Source organism: Alosa alosa, chromosome 13, assembly GCF_017589495.1.
Source record: "Alosa alosa isolate M-15738 ecotype Scorff River chromosome 13, AALO_Geno_1.1, whole genome shotgun sequence".
NCBI lineage: Eukaryota > Metazoa > Chordata > Actinopteri > Clupeiformes > Clupeidae > Alosa > Alosa alosa.
In genome coordinates, this window is record NC_063201.1 from 8,303,819 (window position 1) to 8,324,919 (window position 21,101).

General features: G+C 45.2%; 1 protein-coding gene across 1 annotated transcript; it reads left to right on the forward strand.

Annotated features, from left to right (window-relative positions):
* Positions 1-1,047: 1,047 nt before the first annotated feature.
* Positions 1,048-20,741, forward strand: LOC125305927 (histone-lysine N-methyltransferase SETDB1-B-like). The gene is given in 27 exon segments (XM_048260996.1): positions 1,048-1,484; positions 1,763-1,942; positions 2,278-2,491; positions 2,735-2,898; positions 2,989-3,032; positions 4,506-4,818; positions 6,051-6,252; positions 6,861-6,934; positions 7,131-7,321; positions 7,509-7,638; positions 8,145-8,289; positions 9,269-9,409; positions 9,901-10,210; positions 11,532-11,884; positions 12,295-12,411; positions 13,504-13,673; positions 14,230-14,472; positions 14,907-15,071; positions 15,708-15,892; positions 16,224-16,246; positions 16,557-16,587; positions 16,837-16,924; positions 17,997-18,082; positions 18,147-18,174; positions 18,177-18,280; positions 19,168-19,256; positions 20,478-20,741. Coding segments are annotated over 27 exon segments (3,987 nt in total). The 5' UTR covers positions 1,048-1,405; the 3' UTR covers positions 20,596-20,741.
* The last annotated feature ends 360 nt before the right edge of the window (positions 20,742-21,101 follow it).

The following is a 21,101-nucleotide window of genomic DNA, read 5'->3' on the forward strand; positions in this document are numbered from 1 at the left end:
ACGTGGTAAAATATAATATAGATGAGTTGTTTGCAATATTAAACCAACTTGTATGTAAATCCAAACAGTTCTGCAACACTGTCTATGTATGATATGCCAGTTTAAATCATATGTATCCTCTGACACAAAAAGCAAAGTGCAAAGACAATAAGCAAGGTGGTTCAGTGAGTAGGCCTATTGTGTAGGCTAATATACTGTTGACGTAGGTCTAATCTTTTTTTTTTTTTTTTTTTGTAGCTAGGTGGTCCGTGCGTTTCTTTTTTATTGGTTAAGTGGTCCTTCGTCTAAAAAAGTTTGAGAAACACTGGCCTAGGGCACCCACTTCAGGCCTACCACTTTGTCCCTGCTATGACTCCAGGAAAACCCGCCTAAAGTAGTGCCAATCAACTCAGAATGGGATGCGGATTGGACCAGGGGCGGGTTCAGTTTGCATGCTTGCTGTGTGGTTAGATGAGTTGCTTTCAGTCATGAAAAATAGAAAATCATCGAAAAATTGAAATTGCACAACGATTCTGTACATACATGTATGTCGTCTCACGAATACATGAACAAACGATGATCCTTACTGTGGTATTCGAATATTCAGAGAAGTAAAGAAATAAGGTAAGACTTTGATTCTAATATTTTTTGAGCTAACTGCAAGTTGGCTAATCGCACACATAGAATTTAAGCTTATAGAAGCTACAGTCGTTTGACTAATTGTGAGTTCATGTTAAAGAGAGACCATAGTTTACATAATTAGTCGTTCTATCGTTCGAAGTTTATAACAGGCCAAAATAATCTGCAGTTTAGGTCAAAGCCAGAAGTTGCGCTAATTTGCTAACCCGACATTGTTCGCAAGGAATTCTGGGATTTGTATATAAGCATACTTTTTTTGTCATTGTCACTGCTTGATGAATACACGACGATTTCAGATGTATTGCATATTAAAGGTAGTTTAGATATATAAAAAATGAAATCACTCTTATTTCTCTAAGAGTAAAAACCTTAGTAAAAGATCAGGGGCAGCAAATCTACAATTCTGAACACGTCAGTATTGTAGAGTGCAGCAGCACGTTCCAAAACAAAGTGCTGTAGAACTGTAAATGTAGTAAATATTCAATTTGCACGATACTTTTTGATAGATAGAAGTAGTCTGTGTGTATATAGTAAATATGCCATGTAATTTTGTACTCTGGACTTTGTGAACTGTTGCCATGAAGTCGAATAGCTAGCCAATGAATTAGCTAGTGGCACTGGCTACACATAGCTAACGTTAACGTTAGGTAGCCATGGCTGCAGCCACTGAGTGTTTCTTGACTGTTGTTAAATGTGTAGTTATAGTTATAATGTAGTTATATAATCTTCGTCACTTTTAAAGTCGTTGCATGTTAACACGTGAGTCATTTGCAGCAGGTAGTTTTACATGCCACGAAAAGGGAAAAAGTCTGAGGTTAAGAAGAAACGCTGGCAAAAGTCCAAGCTCTCTGGCTGCGGAACGTCAGGTAACCGTTTACACGAGAAGGTAATGTTAATGTTAACTGGTGTAGTGTATCTTACTTACCTGGACTGAAGAAGATGGCATTTGAGCGTTTCTTTCATACAGCCAGACTGACGTGAGTTATTCTAGAGATTAGACACTGTTGTAAGTGGTGTAGCCCAAATAAATCATGTCATGTTCAACGTTATGGAACTTGGTCCTGAATGTGTTGCTTTTTTTCCCCTCCATGTTCTGATGCAGTATCCTAAAATACTGTGGATCTAACTTAATGCTTTTTTATAGATGGAAGTGAGGGTCTACCACAGTCTTCTGACTGGGCTCAGTCCCAAAGGAAAGCAGAGGCAGCGCTCAGTCTTTACCGGCCTTTATTGTCAACCTATAAGAAATATGGCAAACTATACAGGAGAAGGTGGAAGAGGAAAGAATCTCGCAAAAGGGGACTAGGGATAAAAGATTTTTCACGTAAGGATATTGAATTGATCAGGGTCAGCAAAGCCACCAAAAATGTAGCCACATGTAGTACCTTTATTCTCGGTGTATAATGTAGCTGTTGTAAGATAAGATAAGATCAATGCAAGTAGCTTAAGTTGGTGGCGGATTGGATCTCTCACTCTAGACGATCCTGTCCCGCTCCTGCAAAGACACAACATGGGATTTCAGTCTCACTTCTGCCTGCTTCCTTGGATATGTGACATTCATAAAAACCACCAACCTTACACCTGTTTGTGTATAACATGAGATATTAACCCTTGGTTTCTCTCTCCCCACCTGCTACTTGCCCTCCATCTCTCTCTCAGGACTGATGGAGATGGAGATGGAGGTGGACTTGGAGGGTCTGGAGGAGGAGCTGGGGGTGTCGCTGGACGAGCTGAAGCAGTGGATCGAGGAGCAGGTGGAGCAGAGTGAGGCGGTGCAGCAGCGGAAGGCCCAGCTGGCCGAGCTCTCCGACTGGGTGGAGCAGAAGGAGAAGGAGGTGGCTGCCGTGGATAGCCTCTGCCTCAATGCTTCAGAGTGAGTGTGTGTACATGTGTGTGTGTGTGTGTGTGTGTGTGTATGTGTATGTGTGCTTTTATAGTACTGAGCTCTCAAACAGGGTTGAGAGGTTGGGGGTGGGCATGCAGGATGCGGTCAGAATGAATAAGTGTGTGTGTTTTGATCTGTTGGAAAGTGTAAAGAGCAGGTCAAACAGATGTACAGTAGTGTTACTGATATGTGTGTGTGTGTGTGTGTGTGTGTGTGTGTGTGTGTTTGTAGATCTGTTGGAGAGTGCGAGGAGCTGGTCAAACAGGTGTACACTAAGATGGGTCTGACGTACCGAGAGAGCAGTTCGGAGGATGAAGGAGGCGGTGTTGTTGAGGCTTCGGAGGTCATTGAGATCGATGATGACGACGACGATGACGTGATTGCTGTGGGGTGTGGTGAGTTTGCCTCTTACCTGCTGCTCTCTGAGCTGTCATTTTGTGTGAGTAGTTCATACAGTAGGTATTTAATTTGTTTGTTTGTTACAGTGGTCCCACCGAAGAAAATCACCACACCAGGGAAAGACTCTGTGGTAAGACAATTTCCTCAATGTGTGTGTGTGTATATGTGTGTGTCCATACTTGTATTTGTACACGTCTTGGAGCATGTCTTACTATGCAGTTGTTTAGCTTAATTTACCTTAAAGGTGCCCTGCCACACAAAACCGTTTTTACTTGCATTTTTTTTTATAGACAAGGTCTATATGTGTCTGTGCTATGTTGTGAATGTGAAAATAAACAGCTACCTCCTTCGTCAGCTCTAGCCTCTGAAAAGAAAAAGCAGAGAAATTAGGCCAATTGCAAAAGCTCTTCAGATTGACGTGGAATTGATGAGCTCATTACTATTCATGAGCTCGCCCAGTTTAGACTGTGCCCACAAAATTCGTTTAGCTCTGTGACAGTTTTCGTAGGCCTATGCAAGGATGGCTGAATGTCAACGGGCTATGCACGAATAGAACTTCAACAATGCATTTTGCCCAAGAACCCAGACAATGCTATAGGCTTTGCAAAAAGGTTGCTGTTGAAGAGTGGAGCAGTAGGCTACCATCGCAGCAGTCACCACCAGGTTATTGTACCAGGTTTAATGAATAGCCTAGCAGGTTTTATTTATGCACATTTGGACAATGCTAGCACGACCAGTGCCCTTAAATTAGTTGATAACGGCTGTCATGTTATGGAGGAAACCTACTATTAGCCAATCAGAGTCAAGCTCGCTGAATATTAATGAGAGGAGGTGAGCTCACAGGTTTAATGAACAAGGTAACCAAGGCATGTTTTCCACAAAAAAAATGATGAGTAATGAAATACGTGTGGCAGGGCATCTTTAACTTAACAGCTTAGTCATTGGAATGGTTATATTACTTTTTCTGGGGTAAATGGTGGTCGTCTAGCGTCCCCCTAGCGCCTGTGTTGGAATGTGCAAGATGTGTATATATATGTGTATATTTATGTGTATAAAAAGGATACCTTCTTGTATGTGATTTCTGCAACAGTGGTACTGAAAATGTGTTGATGGCATACTTGTTGCTGTAGTGTAGGCTAAACCAATGTCACACAGTAGCCTATAGCTACAGAAAACACTTAATTGATGTGATAATGATGACTTGTTAAATGTATGTATGTTTATTAAACATCAGAGTAATTTATTTTGTCAGTCATCATGTTCATTTTGATGTAATGAAAGTTAAACCATAGCCCATGCAGACAAAATTCCTCATCTGCCGTGAGTCACGTCAGCTGGTGTCTCCAGGGTCGTCTTTTTTCGAGCTCCTCCCAGCTGACTGGCAGATCATGTGGACAGTCAGGCCCAATCGATTATTTAATAAATAAATGTGTGTGTGGGATTGCATGTCTTTGTGTCTTCAATTATGTTGTGTTCATATGTGTACCTCTGTGTGTGTGTGTGTCGTGTGCGTGCGCGTGCGCGTGCGCATTGTGTGTGTGTCTGCGCGTGCGTGTGTGTGTGTGTGCGCGTGTGTGTGTGTGTGTGTGTGTGCGTATTGTAGCTGAAGGAGGCGTCTGCAGCACTCCAGCGTAGTTCCCAGCAGGTCCAGAAGCTGGCTCAGACGGTCACGAGCCCGACGGCCCCCTCTCCCTCCGTTGGCTCCAGCCCCCAGAAGTCCCCCATGGGCCCAACTCCGCTGCGTTCAGGGGGACTCAACGTCCCAGCCGTGTTTGTCTCGCAGGCACCCCGCAACGCTCCCACCCAGCCCAACGCCAACCTCAAGGAGGACACCATGAAGGTGGACATGACTATCCTGGGCAAGAAACGGACCAAAACATGGCACAAAGGCACCCTCATCGCCATCAAGGCCATAGGTGAGTTGGCAGTGTTGACACACACACACACACACAAAAATACACAAACCTATTCTGTACATACGTTTACTCACAAACCACCATAGTACTCATACCTTATACTTGGACAGACAGGCCTGTGTATGAATCAGTACTTCTGTACACACTATGCAGAACATTTGTATACTCGCACACACACTCACAAAGGCACAGAGAACATCTGCACATCAGTGAAGACCTCTCCTGGACCACCAACACTGCATCACTGGCTTAAGAGAGAGCTCAGCGCGCCGCCTGTACTTCCCTTGGAAACTCAGGCGAGCAAGTGCTCCACCAGCCATCATGACCACATTCTACCGAGGCACCATTGAGAGCATCCTCTCCAGCTGTATCGCTGTGTGGGGCGGAAGCTGCACTGAATACAACAGGAAAGCCCTGCAGCGCATAGTGAACACAGCTGGGAGGATTATTGGTGCTTCACTCCCCTCCCTGAAGGACATTTACACCACCATAGAAGGCGACCAAAATTGTGAGTGATGCAAGTCACCCCCGCCACAATCTGTTTGATCTACTGCCCTCTGGGAAGAGGTACAGAAGCCTCGCGCCCCAAGACTACCAGACTCCCCAACAGCTTCATACACCAAGCTGTAAGGATGCTGAACTCTCCCCCCTCTCCCCCCTCCACCCTCAGCTACATAACATCCTGGACATTGGACCCACAATGGCCGCCTGCACTACTCCACTTGCACACTTGCACACTTGCACACTTTACAACTTGTTGTTGTTGTCCTGAAAACACAACACTTCTGCTGCTCTTACATAACTTGCACCACTATGCCACTTTCTTTCTTACTTAGGTCAAACAGAACTACCCAAGCCTTTTATTGGCCTGACTTTGCACTAGTATTTTATTGACTGTCTATGCACAATTTCAACCAAATTTTGCTGCTCTTATTTTTCATTATTATATGTCCCCTCTTATTTACTTATTTACTTACTTTTTTGTTTACTTGAATGTTATGTTTGTCTGTGGACTTAAATTGGTAAAATATGTCTTGTCTTCACCATGGGATAGTGAGAAACGTAATTTCGATCTCTTTGTATGTCTGGAAACATGTGAAGAAATTGACAATAAAGCTGACTTTGACTTTGAGAGAAAGACATTGATATCCTCCTATTTGAAATATAGGAAGGTGTGTGTGTAAAGCAAGTGTACAATAATGTCAGTTGGTGTGCTCTGCTTTGCTTCCTAGGTAGCACTTTTAAATATAAGGTGAAGTTTGAGAACAAGGGGAAGAGTTTGCTGTCTGGCAACCACGTCGCGTTTGACTACAACCCCACCCTGGAGCGGCTCTATGTGGGCGCCCGCGTCGTAGCCAAGTACAAGGATGGCAACCAGGTGTGGCTGTACGCTGGTGTCGTTGCGGAGATGCCCAACAGCAAAAACCGCATGAGGTAAGGAGAGATGAGGAGGTGCGGAGATGAGTGGGGTGAGAAATAGTGTGTGTGTGTGTGAGAGAGAGAGAGAGAGAGAGACACACACAAGGTAGTACAAGCTATGCCATCATTATCTTTGAAAAGGGGTAAAGCTTGGGGAAACTATTAAGAGAAATTGGAGCCCATTGCTCAAATTTGCTAGCCTGATGAGCCAGACCCACATCAAGATGTAGGATCTGGGAACTTACCATTGGCAGTGCTCAATCCGAGGGGCGGGATAAATGGTCCCATGCATTTTCTCACCAGCAGAGCTATTTGGCTAGTTGATCAAAGTTAACTATAGAATCTTTGCTGAAGCATAGACAGTAAAAGAAGGTCTCTCAGGGGAAAGACTACAACCAAATGTAAACAGACCCCCTTTCCGTTTCCGGTAGTGCAGTAATATCAACGAGCAATGAGTCTTACAACAGAAATCAATGGGATTTTACAAAATGCCAAATAAAACACGACAGAAACGGTATTTCGCTACACTGCTTGTTTTGGAACATCAACGAACATCACTAACCATCACTAACCTACAGATTTGCTGTTTTTGATCCCTAATCAGGTTTGTTTTGTTCTTGTAGGTTCCTGATCTTTTTCGATGATGGGTATGCCTCCTATGTCAGCCTGCCAGAGCTCTTCCCAGTCTGCAGACCAAGTAAAGACCCTTCTCCTGCCCTAGATCTCATGATCTATTTTGTTTATTCTCTACACTAAGTCTCATCATTTTGCACCATACACCCTCCATTCCTTACCTGTATACCTCTTCCTCCTCTTCCCCCTCTCTTTACTGGCATTCTTCCTCCACTCCACCTCCTCCTCCTCTCCTCCCTCTCCTTACCTCCTACCTCCAGTGAAGCAAACGTGGGAGGACATTGAGGATGCGTCGTGCAGGGACTTCATCCAGGAGTACATCACATCCTACCCCAACCGGCCCATGGTGCTGTTGAAGCCGGGCCAGCTCATCAAGACCGAGTGGGAGGGCACGTGGTGGCGCAGCCGCGTGGAAGAGGTGGACGGCAGCCTTGTCAAGATCCTCTTCCTGGTCAGACTCCCATCACTTCCTGTCTGGGAGCCCTGTGGGATTTTTTGTTAGACAGCTTTCAGAGGGGGTTCATGTCATACAATAGTTTGTAATGTAATAAGCAGGTGATTAATTGCTTTGTGTGTGTTTTTCTGTGTGTGTGTGTGTGTGTGTGTGTGTGTGTGTGTGTGTGTGTCTGTCTGTGTAGGATGATAAGCGCAGTGAGTGGATCTACCGTGGTTCTACACGCCTGGAGCCCATGTTCAACTTGAAGATGAACACTGCTAACAACCAGGAGAAGAAAGTGGCAGGACAGCTGAGGACTCGGCCCAATATGGGTAATGCCTGGGCTGTGTGTGTGTGTGTGTGTGTGTGTGTGTGTGTGTGTGTGTGTGTGTGTGGGTGTGTGTGTGTGTGTGTGTGGGTGTGTGTGTGTGTGTCAAGTCTGTGGGTCAAATTCAAATGAGTGTTGCTCCTAAAGAGACCAAAGGCAAACTTACATTTAAAGCAATATGTGTGTGGAGAATATGGGTTTTAACTGTTGGCGGCATTGAGTGAGTGAGAGCGGGGCAAGGAGAGGGGGGGTTTACTTCTGCTGTTTTGGTAAAGTCTGTGGTAGTGTAGTGGTTAAGGAGTCAAATGTGCAGTAGCCTGAAATGAGGTTCAATTTGCTTCCTTGAGCAAGGCACTTAACCCCAAGTTGCTCTGGGGACAATGTGATCCCTTGTAATATAACATATTAGTCACTTTGGTCAAAAAAGTGTCTGCTAAATGTAATAATAAAATGTAAAATATAATAAATGAAATCAATAAATAAACTAAAACTAACAAAATGACCCGACAGGAGCCTTGAGGAGTAAAGGTCCTGTGGTCCAGTACACCAGTGATATAAGGGCAGCGGCCCAGACCGTCGTCCAGAGACCCCTCACCACCCAGCCTGCTCTCCCAAAGCCGGTCCCCACCACCCCCACACAGACGCCCCGCCCAGAGTAAGTACAGGCGGCCCTCTCTATTGGCTGGACAGGCTTCCAGATCACACTGATAGAGACATTGTCATTGTCATACATTGTCACTGATAATAAGTAGAGAATAGTTTGTTTTGTTTATGCAACCAAACTTTGAAGGTATGAATGTAACCCAGCTTTGAAATGTCTCTGAAGAATCCCTCTAATTCTGTTTTGGGTTTAATATCCTTCAAACCAAACTGCACTCAAAACCGAACCATGATGAGTGAGTGAGTGTATTAAATGGTATTGTAGATTTGGTCTCTGACATTCAGTGTTTCCCACAGAATTGAATTCTATTTGTGGTGGTAGGCTTGCAGAATTAACTTGAATGCAACAGTTTTTAACAAATTAACGCAGCGTGGTTATGATGCAGATTTAAGCACGGTTTAGCCAGTCAGTTTAGCCAATTGCAGGATTGTTAATGTTTTCTTTAAACGTGCATGTAGGTTTGTTGAGAGACAAGGAGAGGCTGCACAAAGGTGTACATAGCTCTTCAAAGAACAAATTCCATCCAATTTAAACAGTACAACATGGAAAATCATTGTATGGTGGTCAGTGTTGATATTGTGGTGGGCCGCCACAAATAAGTCAATGTATGGGAAACACTGGACATTCTTTGAATTCTGTCAGTAGTAATTGTTGGCAGATCTATTCTACTTCATTATCTTGTGACCTGTTGTTATTGTAATTTATTTATTTATTTCTGCAGGGACAGTGCAAAAAAAAACATAAACCTTTACAAAACTAGGATAGATGCATTGTGCCAGGTTTTAGCAAATCTTTCTAATTTGCGCCCGTAGTCCCTGGGCAGGTGGGTGGAACAGTAAAATACTCACTAAGACAGATGAGAAGAAAGTACAGCTACACCAGGTCCTAAAAATCTTCCAAAGCTGTTTGCTAGTTGTTCCGTGATGTGTCTGAGTATGTGTCTGAACTCTCTCCACCCCTCCCTCCTCTACAGGAGCCCAGACAGCCGCTTTAAGTACCAGGTGGCGAAGAAGAGCACCACGCCCTACATTCCCCAGCGCCCAGGCCTGCTCCCCGCCCACCAGGCGTCCATCAAAACCGTCGTGCCCATTCCCAGCCAGGGCACCCCATCCAGGTGGGGGTCAGCAGATATGATATTCAAAAACCAGCCAGTCAGGAGGGCCTTATGCACTCACATTGGGCTACAAGTTTTCCTGTAGCCTAGCTGGTAAAGCAAGCTACAAACTTGCACAATGTTCAGGGTATGGCACACAGGGAACCCATACTCATACAATGTCTAGCTGCACACTGACGAGGTAAACATCATCTTTAAATGCCTCTATGACTAGAGGAGTGACTGTTGGCTGGTTGTATTATAATGGGGTGGCATGGCCTGCTAATACTTGCATACTCTGGAATATGAAGGCAATATTCCCCCACTTCTAACACTTCTCTCCCTTCCTCTCTCTTCCTCCCTCTCTCTTTCTCTCTCTCTCTCTCTCTCTCTCTCTCTCTCTCTCTCTCTCTCTCCTTCTCACCATCCCTCTCTCGCTCCCATCCTCTTTCCCACCTGCTCTACCTCCCTCCATCCCTCTCTCTCTCTCCGTCCCTCCCTCCTTCTCTCAGGTACTTTCTGGTCCAGGCGGGTGCGGTGCAGGCCTTGTCGACAACAGTTGTCCCTCCCCAGCCACCGTCCTTCCAGGTGCCCCCCCTCCCCCCGCCTCCCTCCACCTTCCTCAACGAGCGAATCCCACAGGAGCCGTCCTACCAGGCGCCCAACGACCGCCTCTTCTACATGGCGCACACCTGCTCGCCCGAGTGTCTCAGGCGCGTCCGACCAGCACAGGTCGACAAGTACCGCAGGCGCAACCCACTGCTCACTCCCCTGCTCTACGAGTTCCGCCGCATGACTGGACGCAAGCGCCTCAACCGCAAGGTCCGTTACCATAGAAATGCACACCCTGCCACTTGTGTACACTCTGATCCATAACCATGGAAACAACATACAGTACACATGCTTCACCACACCTAACAAATAGGGCTGTAACGATACACCAATGTTTTTTTGGAGGGGGCTAGACATTTTATTAAATAACATTTCAATAGCCTACCTTAGAACACTTAGAATATAATATATCTGTATTGTTTTATATCCTGATATAAAAAGAGAGAATACTGAATGTCTGATATTTATGACCGCACACTTTATGCAGATTAGCCTATAGCCTAGGCCTACTATATTTATTACTCTACTTCTTTAATTCAGCTGTCTGGTTGAAGCCTGTAAATATTTTAAACAAATTAGCATATAGTTGGCTTATCATAGTCTACTGATTGGACTGTTCAGTTTCCCCATGTGTGTTTAAGTTTCAAGGTAATATTGTTCTCCTTGGGACAGGCCCTTTTGGGAAACATTGGTATTGAGATGATCAGTCAACTTGAATGCAAGAGTTTTAAATATGTGCAGCATGCTAGCAATGATGCTAAGCGGATTTAATATTAATTTAGCTAGTCGTTTTCTATGCATCCTTGCTTTCACAATTGTGAATGTTTTATTTGGATTGTGATGGCCGAGTCGCGCGTGTCCATTGAGCGAGCGAGCGAGCGAGAGCGGGGCAAGGAGAGGGGGTTTACTTCTATGCTGTTTGGTAAATGTGGGCGGTGGTAGTGTAGTGGTTAAGGAGCTGGGCTAGCGTGCAGTAGCCTGAAAGTTGTCGGTTCAATTCCCGGCTTCCACAGGTGTGCCCTTGAGCAAGGCACTTAACCCCAAGTTGCTCCGGGGACAATGTGATCCCTTGTAATATAGCTGACATATGTAAGTCACTTTGGTCAAGAAGTGTCTGCTAAATGTAATGTAATGTAATGTAATGTAAATGTGAACACGCATCGAATCTCATATCGTTACAGCCCTACGAACAAAGCATACTTACCCCTTTCATGTCAACTCTAAAAACTGCTTACTTTTACTTTGACCGAGGCTGTTGCTGAAATCTCTCTTAATGCAGCATAATATTGTTTCATGTTTGGAGGAGTATCTTTACAACCAAAGTGTCTTTGGCTGAGTTTTGGGTTACGCCCCTTTTCTCCATTACACAGTTCCCCTATCTAAATAATCTCTTAATGTTTCTGTGATAGTAGTTTAGTAATAATCCATTTTTGGTGTAGTTAGCATTGCTGCCTGCTGTTTGCTGGTACTTGGCGTTGCTCTCTGGCGACTCGTTTTGTGAGTGTGAAGTGCTCTTCCTGTCCTCTGTTAGATGTCCTTCCACGTGATCTACAAGGCTCCGTGTGGACTGTGTCTGCGGAACATGGCGGAGATCGAGCGCTACCTGTTCCAGACACACTGCGACTTCATCTACCTGGAGATGTTCTGCCTGGACCCCTACGTGCTGGTGGACCGCCGCTTCCAGCCGCAGCGGCCCTACTACTTCATCCGCGACATCACCTTAGGCAACGAGGACATTCCGCTGTCGTGCGTCAACGAGATTGATACCACTCCACCACCCGATGTCGTGTACAGCAAGGAGCGCATCCCTGCCGACGGCGTCTTCATCAACACTGACGAAGACTATCTGGTGGGCTGCGACTGCACCGACGGCTGCAAGGACAAGTGAGCGGGGCGCACGCACGCACACATTATAGATGCTGATAAAAACAAAAATATACACTTTAAGCCAAGATATACAAATAAGCTTAGCTTAGGAGCTAAGATCGCTATATATTTGGAAAATCATGCATAAAAGATTGTGGACATTTTCAATGATGTGCAAGTTGAAAATGACGGGATATCCGATCTGCCTGTTTAGACTGCAGTCACATGGGCACATATCCGATTCATATCGGATTTATTTCCTCATATGAATGAGGCCTGAATCCGATCTGAACATATCGGAATCCATGCGCTTTTTTTCCTGTTACACGTCCATGTTGCAAATCGGAATTGGGTCCCATTTAACTGTTGTTCTCTTCCCTTCCCTTGTGTTTCTCACCTGGCCCTTTACCATCTGGCGCCCCCTGCAGGTCGAAGTGTTCGTGTCACCAGCTGACCATACAGGCCACTGGCTGCACTCCTGGAGGCCAGCTCAACACCAGCGCCGGCTACACGCACAAGCGGCTGGACGAGTGCCTGCCCACAGGGTGAGTGAGTGTCTGTCCGCTGTCCTGCCTCGGTCTCTCGCACAGGGGGTCAGGGATCAGGCTAATGTCTAATGCTCATGTTCTACCTTTAGTGTCTCTCTCTTTCTATTTCTGTCTGCTGTGAGATCAGTTGTAACTGAGTCATTCCATCTAGAGGCCTCGTAGTGAGGAAGGTCATGAAGTTAGAGTGAACACAGACTTGCCACAGCTGACCAATTGTCCGGTAGTGACGTTGCCACTGCTCCATGATGCACCCGCTATGATGTGATTAATACAGTATGATATAATATTCATGATCAGTGATTTTATGAGTGTGTTTAGGAGTGTATTAATGTGTCATAATGCCCTCTCATTTTCCTGCACTCTCCCCCTCCCTGGATATACAGTATGTAAGGGATAATGGACAACATAGCGTTCGGTTCACAGAAAGAAATACACGTTGGTGGTAAAACGGCCCCGATGTGACAGTGGATGCCGTTACATCTCGTAAGTGCATTTCTTTCTGTGAACCAAACGGGGTGGAGTCCATTATCTCGCTTATTACACTGTTGCCACTTGCATTGTGTTCGTTTTCTGTTATAATTTAAACGTTTTATTCGCTAAAACTGTCTTGTTTGTACAACTACTTCTTTCCGCCACATATTAACTCATTTCTCAACTTGAAGGACAAACTGCCGTTACTAGTTCTAAATGGATGGTTGCTATGGCCAAAGGCCAGTCGTTAGTTCCATCTCTTCCATTGTCAAGCAGGCATATCCCAGGATTCTGAGCTTTGAAACATCGCTATTTTACTTAGTCTACTGCAATGCAACTAGCTTAAAGTCACCATCATATGCAACAATGTTGTTATGTTCTGAACGTCTGTATTTTACACCTCTGATGCAACGTGACGGTTAATTAAGTTCGGCGAATTAATATACAAGTGTGATACAGCCAAAAAACTGGAGCTACTTCATAGATGTGCAAATAACGTACAGTTAATACTGTACACGTTCTAAAGAACGCAGGACAATGGGAAATTCAACCATGCAGTGGAATAAGAGTATAATAACTGTGTTCTAACCTCTCTCCTGCTTCTCTCCCCTTCTGTAGGATCTATGAGTGTAATAAGCGCTGCCGCTGTAACCATCAGATGTGCACTAACAGGCTGGTGCAGCATGGCCTACAGGTGCGCCTGCAGCTGTTTAAGACCCAGAACAAGGGCTGGGGCATCCGCTGCCTAGACGACGTTGCTAAGGGCTCGTTTGTCTGTATCTATGCAGGTGAGGCTGATGTGACGTTCACTCTCCTACACAGTGACCTATCTTGATGCTGTATTACTATAACGTTCACTCCTATGCAGCGACCTGTCTTGATGCTGTATTTCCAGACGTGACATTCACTCTCCTACACAGCGACTTGTCTTGATGCTGTGTTACCATATGTAACGCTCACTCTCCTACGCAGCGACCTGTCTTGATTTTTTTTGGGAAAACTGATTCTTTTACTTCACTCCATTTCAGTCACATAACTTCCTGTCTCTGGTCACATAACTTCCTGATTTTTATTTTACTTTTATTATTTATTATTTACTTTTATTTTTATCCATTTCCTCATTTTATCAAATGTGTTGTTCATTTGTTTGTTTGATTGATTGTGTTTTGTTTCTTGGGATTGTTTTAACTGATTGGTTTTTAACCAAGTGTTCTGAGATCATCGAGGTCAATGGTTCTGAGGTCAATGGTGATACTGCACTTTAAATAACAATACATTGAATTGAATTGTTTTTTTCTTTCTTTCTTTCTCTCTCTCTCTCTCTTATCTCTCCCTTTTCTTCAGGCAAGATCCTAACAGACGACTTTGCGGATAAGGAGGGTCTGGAGATGGGCGATGAGTACTTTGCCAACCTGGATCACATCGAGAGTGTGGAGGCCTTTAAGGAGGGTTACGAGAGCGAGGCCCACTGCTCAGACAGCGAGGGCAGCGGAGTGGACATGAGTAGAGTCAAACTCAACGCCACCCCCACCCTGCAGGTCAAAGCCTCCGTCAAGAACGAGGACAGCAGCAGCAACGGCGGCAAAGGTGAGGGGTCACTGAAGCCTGTGTCTGTGATGGGGCCGCCCTCCTCTGTGTTGTCACATCCTCCTCCACAGTGTCATTTCCTCCTCTGTGGTGACATCGGACAGCAGTTTTGTAGCCTACATTGTGCATTTGTTGTGTGCTCTTTGAGGTAAATAAATGTAAAGTACTACTATGACTGTCTTGAAAATTTCATACCAATAGTTGAATAGCCAATAAAGTTGAAGTCAGTGTTTTTGGCTCAAAAAATGTCAACAAGACCTCAGCTTTTTCCTTCTATGTGTCTCTCCTTGGGACCCTGTCTAGGATCTTTGCATGTGTCATGTTCTTTTCATAAAAGCTCATAGTGTACTCACATCTGGTGTGCTCTGCTTTGTGTGTGTGCGTGTGCGTGCGCGTGCGTGCGTGTGTGTGTGTGTGTGTGTGTGTTGGAGCAGGCAAAGATGATTCCTCAGGAGATGGAGAAGAAGACGAAAATGAGGACTCTAATGACGACGATGACGACAGCTCGGACGACACATTTGTGAAGGACCCATACTACTCCTCCAGCTCCGTGTGGAGGAGCTACACCACACGCAGACAGGCCAAGGGCATTAAGGAAGGTAGGAGCAGAGTTATGGGAAATGAAGTCTTAATGTGTAGAGGAACTATACTGCTCAAAGGGACTTGGAGGAAACTGAAGAGACAGAGAAGCATGGGGCGTGAATTGTGGGATATTAAGTAGCTAAAGTATCCCTAAAGTTCTCTAATACATCTCTTATTATTATTATTATTATTATTATTATTATTATTATTATTATTATTATTAAGTTTATTTGTATAGCACCTTTCATACACAGAATGCAGCTCAAAGTGCTTTACATTTGGAGCATATAACACAATAATAGTCAGTCAGTAACAAAATATCTGCCTACCTACCCAGCTAGCTACCTGCATACCCCATCAACAGACTAAGATAGCTACCTGCATACCCCACCGACAGACTAAGATAGCTACCTGCGTACCCCACCGACAGACTAAGATAGCTACCTGCGTACCCCACCGACAGACTAAGGCCATAAAAGCCAGTAAGCAGAGGGGTTTGGAGACAGATGGATCCTGGGATAAAGCCAGTAAGGAGGGGTTTGAGGTGATGGATGTGGGTGTGTGTGTGTGTGTGTGTGTGTGTGTGTGTGTGTGTGTGTGTGTGTGTGTGTGTGTGTGTGTGTGTGTGTGTGTGTGTGTGTGTGGCGTCTCAGGGAGCCAGGACAGTAAGGATGGCATGAGTGTGTTGACGGATGTGAAGGAGGAGCGTAAGCCGCCGCCCATGCCTGAGGAGAGCGGGAAGAGCAAGGTGGCCTCGTGGCTCAGCTCCTCCCCTGCCACCAGCAGCGCTGCCAAGACCGAGGGCATCAAGGCCGAGGGCATCAAGGCCGAGAAGAAGGTAAGGGCACAAACACCTGTCGGGTGAGGCGGGTAGGGGCAGGGGGCAGAAGGACAGACATACCTGCCGGTTGAAGTTGCAGAATGTAATTTGCAATTTTGCAAAACTTGGAATACAATAGGTGACCTGAACATTAGTACATGTAACACTATTGTCAATAGGAGAGGAAGGGAAGAGTGTGGAGTGATTGAAGCGTTTAAAGTCAGGCTAGTTATACTTCAAAGATACCAATAGTTTGTGTTGTGATCTGCTCATGTGATACTAAAAGGGATGCGTTTGAGGATGTAAATGTTGACTTAGTTCTCGTGTGTGTGTTTCTGTTTCTGTTTAGGAGCCAGTGGAGTCTAAGATAACGTGAGTAGCATCTAACTTTCCCTGCTCCACCCCATCCACCCCTCATTCTGTACTAAGCATAACACTTGCTATAAGTGCTCTTGTGTTTACGGTTCTATAGTTTATGGTTCTATAGGTGCTCTTGTGTTTACGGTTCTATAGGTGCTCATGTTTACGGTTCTATAGGTGCTCATGTGTTTACGGTTCTATAGGTGCTCTTGTGTTTACGGTTCTATAGGTGCTCTTGTGTTTACGGTTCTATAGGTGCTCAAGTGTTTAGGGTTCTATAGGTGCTCATGTGTTTACGTTGCTTTGATGTTTGTTTTTGCAGTGTGAAAACGGAGGGAGGCAAAAAGGCAATGGTACCAACACCATAACATAACCATAAGTTCATCACTCACACACACACACACACACACACACACACACACACATTACTTGCAGCGTTCTATCCCCAAATGCTCTTATACACTCTGGAAGTGGTTGTCTTATTCTCTTGCTTCTGTCATATCCGGTTTCTCAAGTCCTCCTGCCTTTTCTCTCTCTTTTCTCCCTCTTTCTCTTTTCTCCCTCTCCCCCATACCCTCTCCGTCTCCCTCTCCCTTTCTCAGGATGTGATGAGCCTCTCCGATAGTGACGATGTCCAGACCATCAGCTCAGGCTCAGACGACAACAAGGAGCGAGAGAAGAAGACGCAGGGTAAAGGCCTTGGCAAGCTTCAGCTTCTTCTGCTTCTGCTTCTGCTTCTGCTTCTGCTTCTGCTTCTGCTTCTGCTTCTGCTTCTGCTTCAGCTTCAGCTTCAGCTTCAGCTTCAGCTTCTGCTTCAGCTTCAGCTTCAGCTTCAGCTTCTGCTTCTGCTTCTGCTTCTGCTTCTGCTTCTGCTTCTGCTTCTGCTTCTGCTTCTGCTTCTGCTTCTGCTTCAGCTTCAGCTTCAGCTTCAGCTTCAGCTTCAGCTTCAGCTTCAGCTTCAGCTTCAGCTTCTGCTTCTGCTTCTGCTTCTGCTTCTGCTTCTGCTTCTGCTTCTGCTTCTGCTTCTGCGCTCTTCATGCACTCCCTTACGTGACTTGAACCCTAGGCAGATTCCACGCCAGCCCCTTAAGAGAAGAATACCTGCTGCTTATCACAGGCTGTTTCTCTACTGTTTTAAGATTTGAAATTGGCATTAATATAATGAAAAGCATTATTCTGAGCTCTACTTTGTAGAGTGGAAGACAAACGTGGAGTACCAGTATGACTGGACCTCTAGTTTGCATGGCATGCTCATTGTTTTTTTTACAATGCTCTAAATTGGGGAGGTGTAAAAAGACTGACATTTAGGGTAGTAGAAACTTGCGTTTGGTATCAAATTTTTTTTCTTTACTATATTTTATTAATGTTGTGCCAATATTTGAGCTCTTCATATATAATGGACTTGAAAGTTTTGTTGGATTTGAAACCATATAGCAGTCTTTCTAGATTTGTGTCCATTGAATGATAACACCCAGTTGCAGCAGGCAAAAGTTAATTGATTCCCCTTCGCTTTCACACAGAACTGAGAAAGACTGCCAAATGTCTGGTTTCAAGGTTTTGGTTTCTTTGTTCTGAATGTACTTTTCTTTAGAAAGGCACTAACATCTGAAGAAGCATCTGGTGCAGCAACCACTTTCCTGGATTCTGTCTGATTTGACACGGAATGACCCATAATCTCTCTCTCCTTCTCTCTTCCTCTTTCTCTCACTCCTTCTATCTCTCTGTCCATTTCTCTCTCCCTCTCTTCTTCACCTCTCTCCAGCTGTGGTGAAGAGGCAGGTGGCAGTGAAGTCCACGCGGGGCATCGCTTTGAAGACGGCTCATGGCATGCTGGTGAAGACAGGGCCGGTGAAGAGCCAGGCAGAGAAGGCGCCCGTTGGGCCCCCACAGATTTCAGGAGGAGGAGGAGGAGGGAGGAGGAGGAGGAGGAGGAGGAGGAGGAGGGGCGACTCCGGCCCCAAGTCTACACGACAGTTCTTCGATGGTGAGGAGTCTTGTTATATCATTGACGCCAAACTGGAGGGAAACCTTGGACGCTACCTCAATGTAAGTACATTCTGTGGCTACTGTCTATATGCAGCTATTTTAATGCTGGTGTGTCATTTGAGAAGATATTTATCTTAGGAGGGTTTTCAACCAACTGAAGATGGGTTCTGTTAAGAATTCTTTGTGCATTCCAGTAAACCAGAGCCATAGAAAGAGAAAGTCGTGATTGGGGATTCATTTGGTCATGTGGTTTATGTGAACTTGAAATAGTTCAGGAAGTGCTTGTATTTTGATTTTTTAATGTGTGAAATAAGGCTCAATAAAGACAGATGTGGCCCTAGTGAATCAGCCTGCATTTGCACCAGTTTTGAACAGAACCAATGACAACAGGAGTTGCAAAATGAAATATAATGACACTGATTCCACCTTTTTATAAGGCTTTATATACTTTGGGGCATAATCATAATCATGCCCCCTGAGTGTAGCACTGTAGCTGCCTTGCTGATCTAGCTGTTGACTGCAGCAACTTGAGCTAGGTAGCACTTTTTTTTTTAACAGAACTTGGTAACCTTAAAAATTGGCCAAAAATTGGCCAGAATTCTCCTTTTAAGACCTAATTATTTTACACTCCCATTCTGGTTTGCAGGAGATAAAGGAAACAAATCGTTGTCAGCTCCAAATCAACTTTTCAAAGTTCTAAACCAATTTATTTGATCAACATGTTTCAAACCATTCAAAATGCTGGTGAGCATATCAGAAGGGTACTTGTTCTCTGTAGGTGGAAAAGGGCTGTCAATATAGGTAGTCTATCTTAAATGTAAACTGCTGTCAGCAAACAAAGTGTTAATGCCAAGCTTGGTCTGGTTCTCAGTTGTGTCACGGAAGGATTTATTTGTTGTCCATTAACCACTCTCTCTGGCCCTCGTCTCTCCCTGTCTGACCTACAGCATAGCTGCAGTCCCAATCTCTTTGTACAGAATGTGTTTGTCGATACTCATGACCTGCGTTTCCCATGGGTAGCCTTCTTCGCCAGCAAGTGAGTATTTATGCAGGGTCTTAAAAACTAAAAGTCTTCCATGTAACTTGTGTTCCTGTGTGTCTGTGTGTGTTCCTGTGTGTCCGTGTGTGTGTCCCTGTGTGTCTGTGTGTGTTCCTGTGTGTCCGTGTGTGTTCCTGTGTGTCCGTGTGTGTCTGTGTGTTCCTGTGTGTCTGTGTGTGTCCCTGTGTGTGTTCCGTGTGTGTTCCTGTGTGTCTGTGTGTGTCCTGTGTGTTCCTGTGTGTCCGTGTGTGTTCGTGTGTGTGTGTCTGTGTGTGTCTGTGTGTGTGTGTGTGTCCCTGTGTGTGTCTGTGTGTCTGTGTGTGTGTTCCTGTGTGTCTGTGTGTGTTCCTGTGTGTCCGTGTGTGTTCCTGTGTTCCTGTGTGTCTGTGTGTGTGTGTTCCTGTGTGTCCTCCGTGTTCCTGTGTTCCTGTGTGTGTGTGTTCCTGTGTGTCCGTGTGTGTTCCTGTGTGTGTGTGTATGCTGCCCACAGGCTGGGCCTCAAACACTGAATGTTAAAGGCCCAGGGCATTCCCAGTTGGAAAAGTGGCACAATTAGGCAATACTTCTTTCCCACAAACCCACAAATTCTGTAATTCTATAAAGGACCTATGAAGATCAGTTTACCAAGACAAGTGAACTTTTTTGTTAATTTTTGTCATTGAGTTACCTAGTGAAGATGACACTTTTGTAGAAATTGAAAGGAAAAATGTCCCATCTCGACGTCCACAGAAATGCAGTTAGTCCAGATTAACTCTGACTCAAAACTCAAAAGTGTCGAAAGTGGAGCTAAAGCGGGAAGGTGTGCTGTTTACTGGCAATGATAACAGTGATGATAACTCCATAATCATTTTATTTTATGATAGAGAGAGAGAGAGAGAGAGAGAGAGAGAGAGAGAGAAAGTAAATAAAAGACTGATGGAGATGTTGATGAGAGAGTGGTAGGCAGAAGTTTCACAGACATGGTGTGACTTCAAACAATTCAGTTACTGAGAACTTCATCTGTTCACTGACCCACCCATGTTTGTGTGTAAGATTGTACACATGGTGTTAAATTAGTATGAGTGTGCAGGATGGCATGAACACATTGCCTGGTGTATTGCGTATCTTTGTGAAAAAAGGTATGGCCCCATGTATCAATATGTGTATGGTATGCCCGTGTAAGATCAACCTGTCTGTTGGTGTATGTTATATACTCTGTGTGTGTGTGTGTGTCCTCAGGCGTATCCGGGCGGGCACAGAGTTGACGTGGGATTATAACTACGAGGTTGGCAGTGTAGAGGGCAAGGAGCTGCTGTGCTGCTGTGGATCCACAGAGTGCAGGGGCCGCCTGCTGTAACTGTCCCAAACACCCGTCACGCACCGCAAAAACACTCCCACGGCACAGGGCGGCCTGAACAAACAGGACGAAGCAGAGGAGCGCAGAAACATGCAGCAGGGACAAGCAGGCGGACAATCTTACACACACACACACACACACACACACAGGAAAAGCAACAAAGCCCAGAGAGCTACACCGTGTAGGACTGATCTGGTGTGGGCCTGGACCCAGGTAACGCTCCAGAGTGGGCTTTCCTGGGCGGGGGAAGGGGGTCAAGAGGACACTAAGCATCAGGGGCTCTGGCTCTCCCTCTGGGTCTCCCTCTGGGTCTTAGAGGTTGCAGGCACACGGGGGAAGCAGAGAACACTGAGGCTGGATATCACATCCCATGTTTGTTACAGGACTAAAGTCCCACCATGCATTTCACTTGTTCTGTTTAGCAGGCTGTGTTGCCTTACTACTGAGCCCATGACACTGAGTGAAGTGACTTGTATCTTTTCTCTCTCTCTCTCTCTCTGATTGCC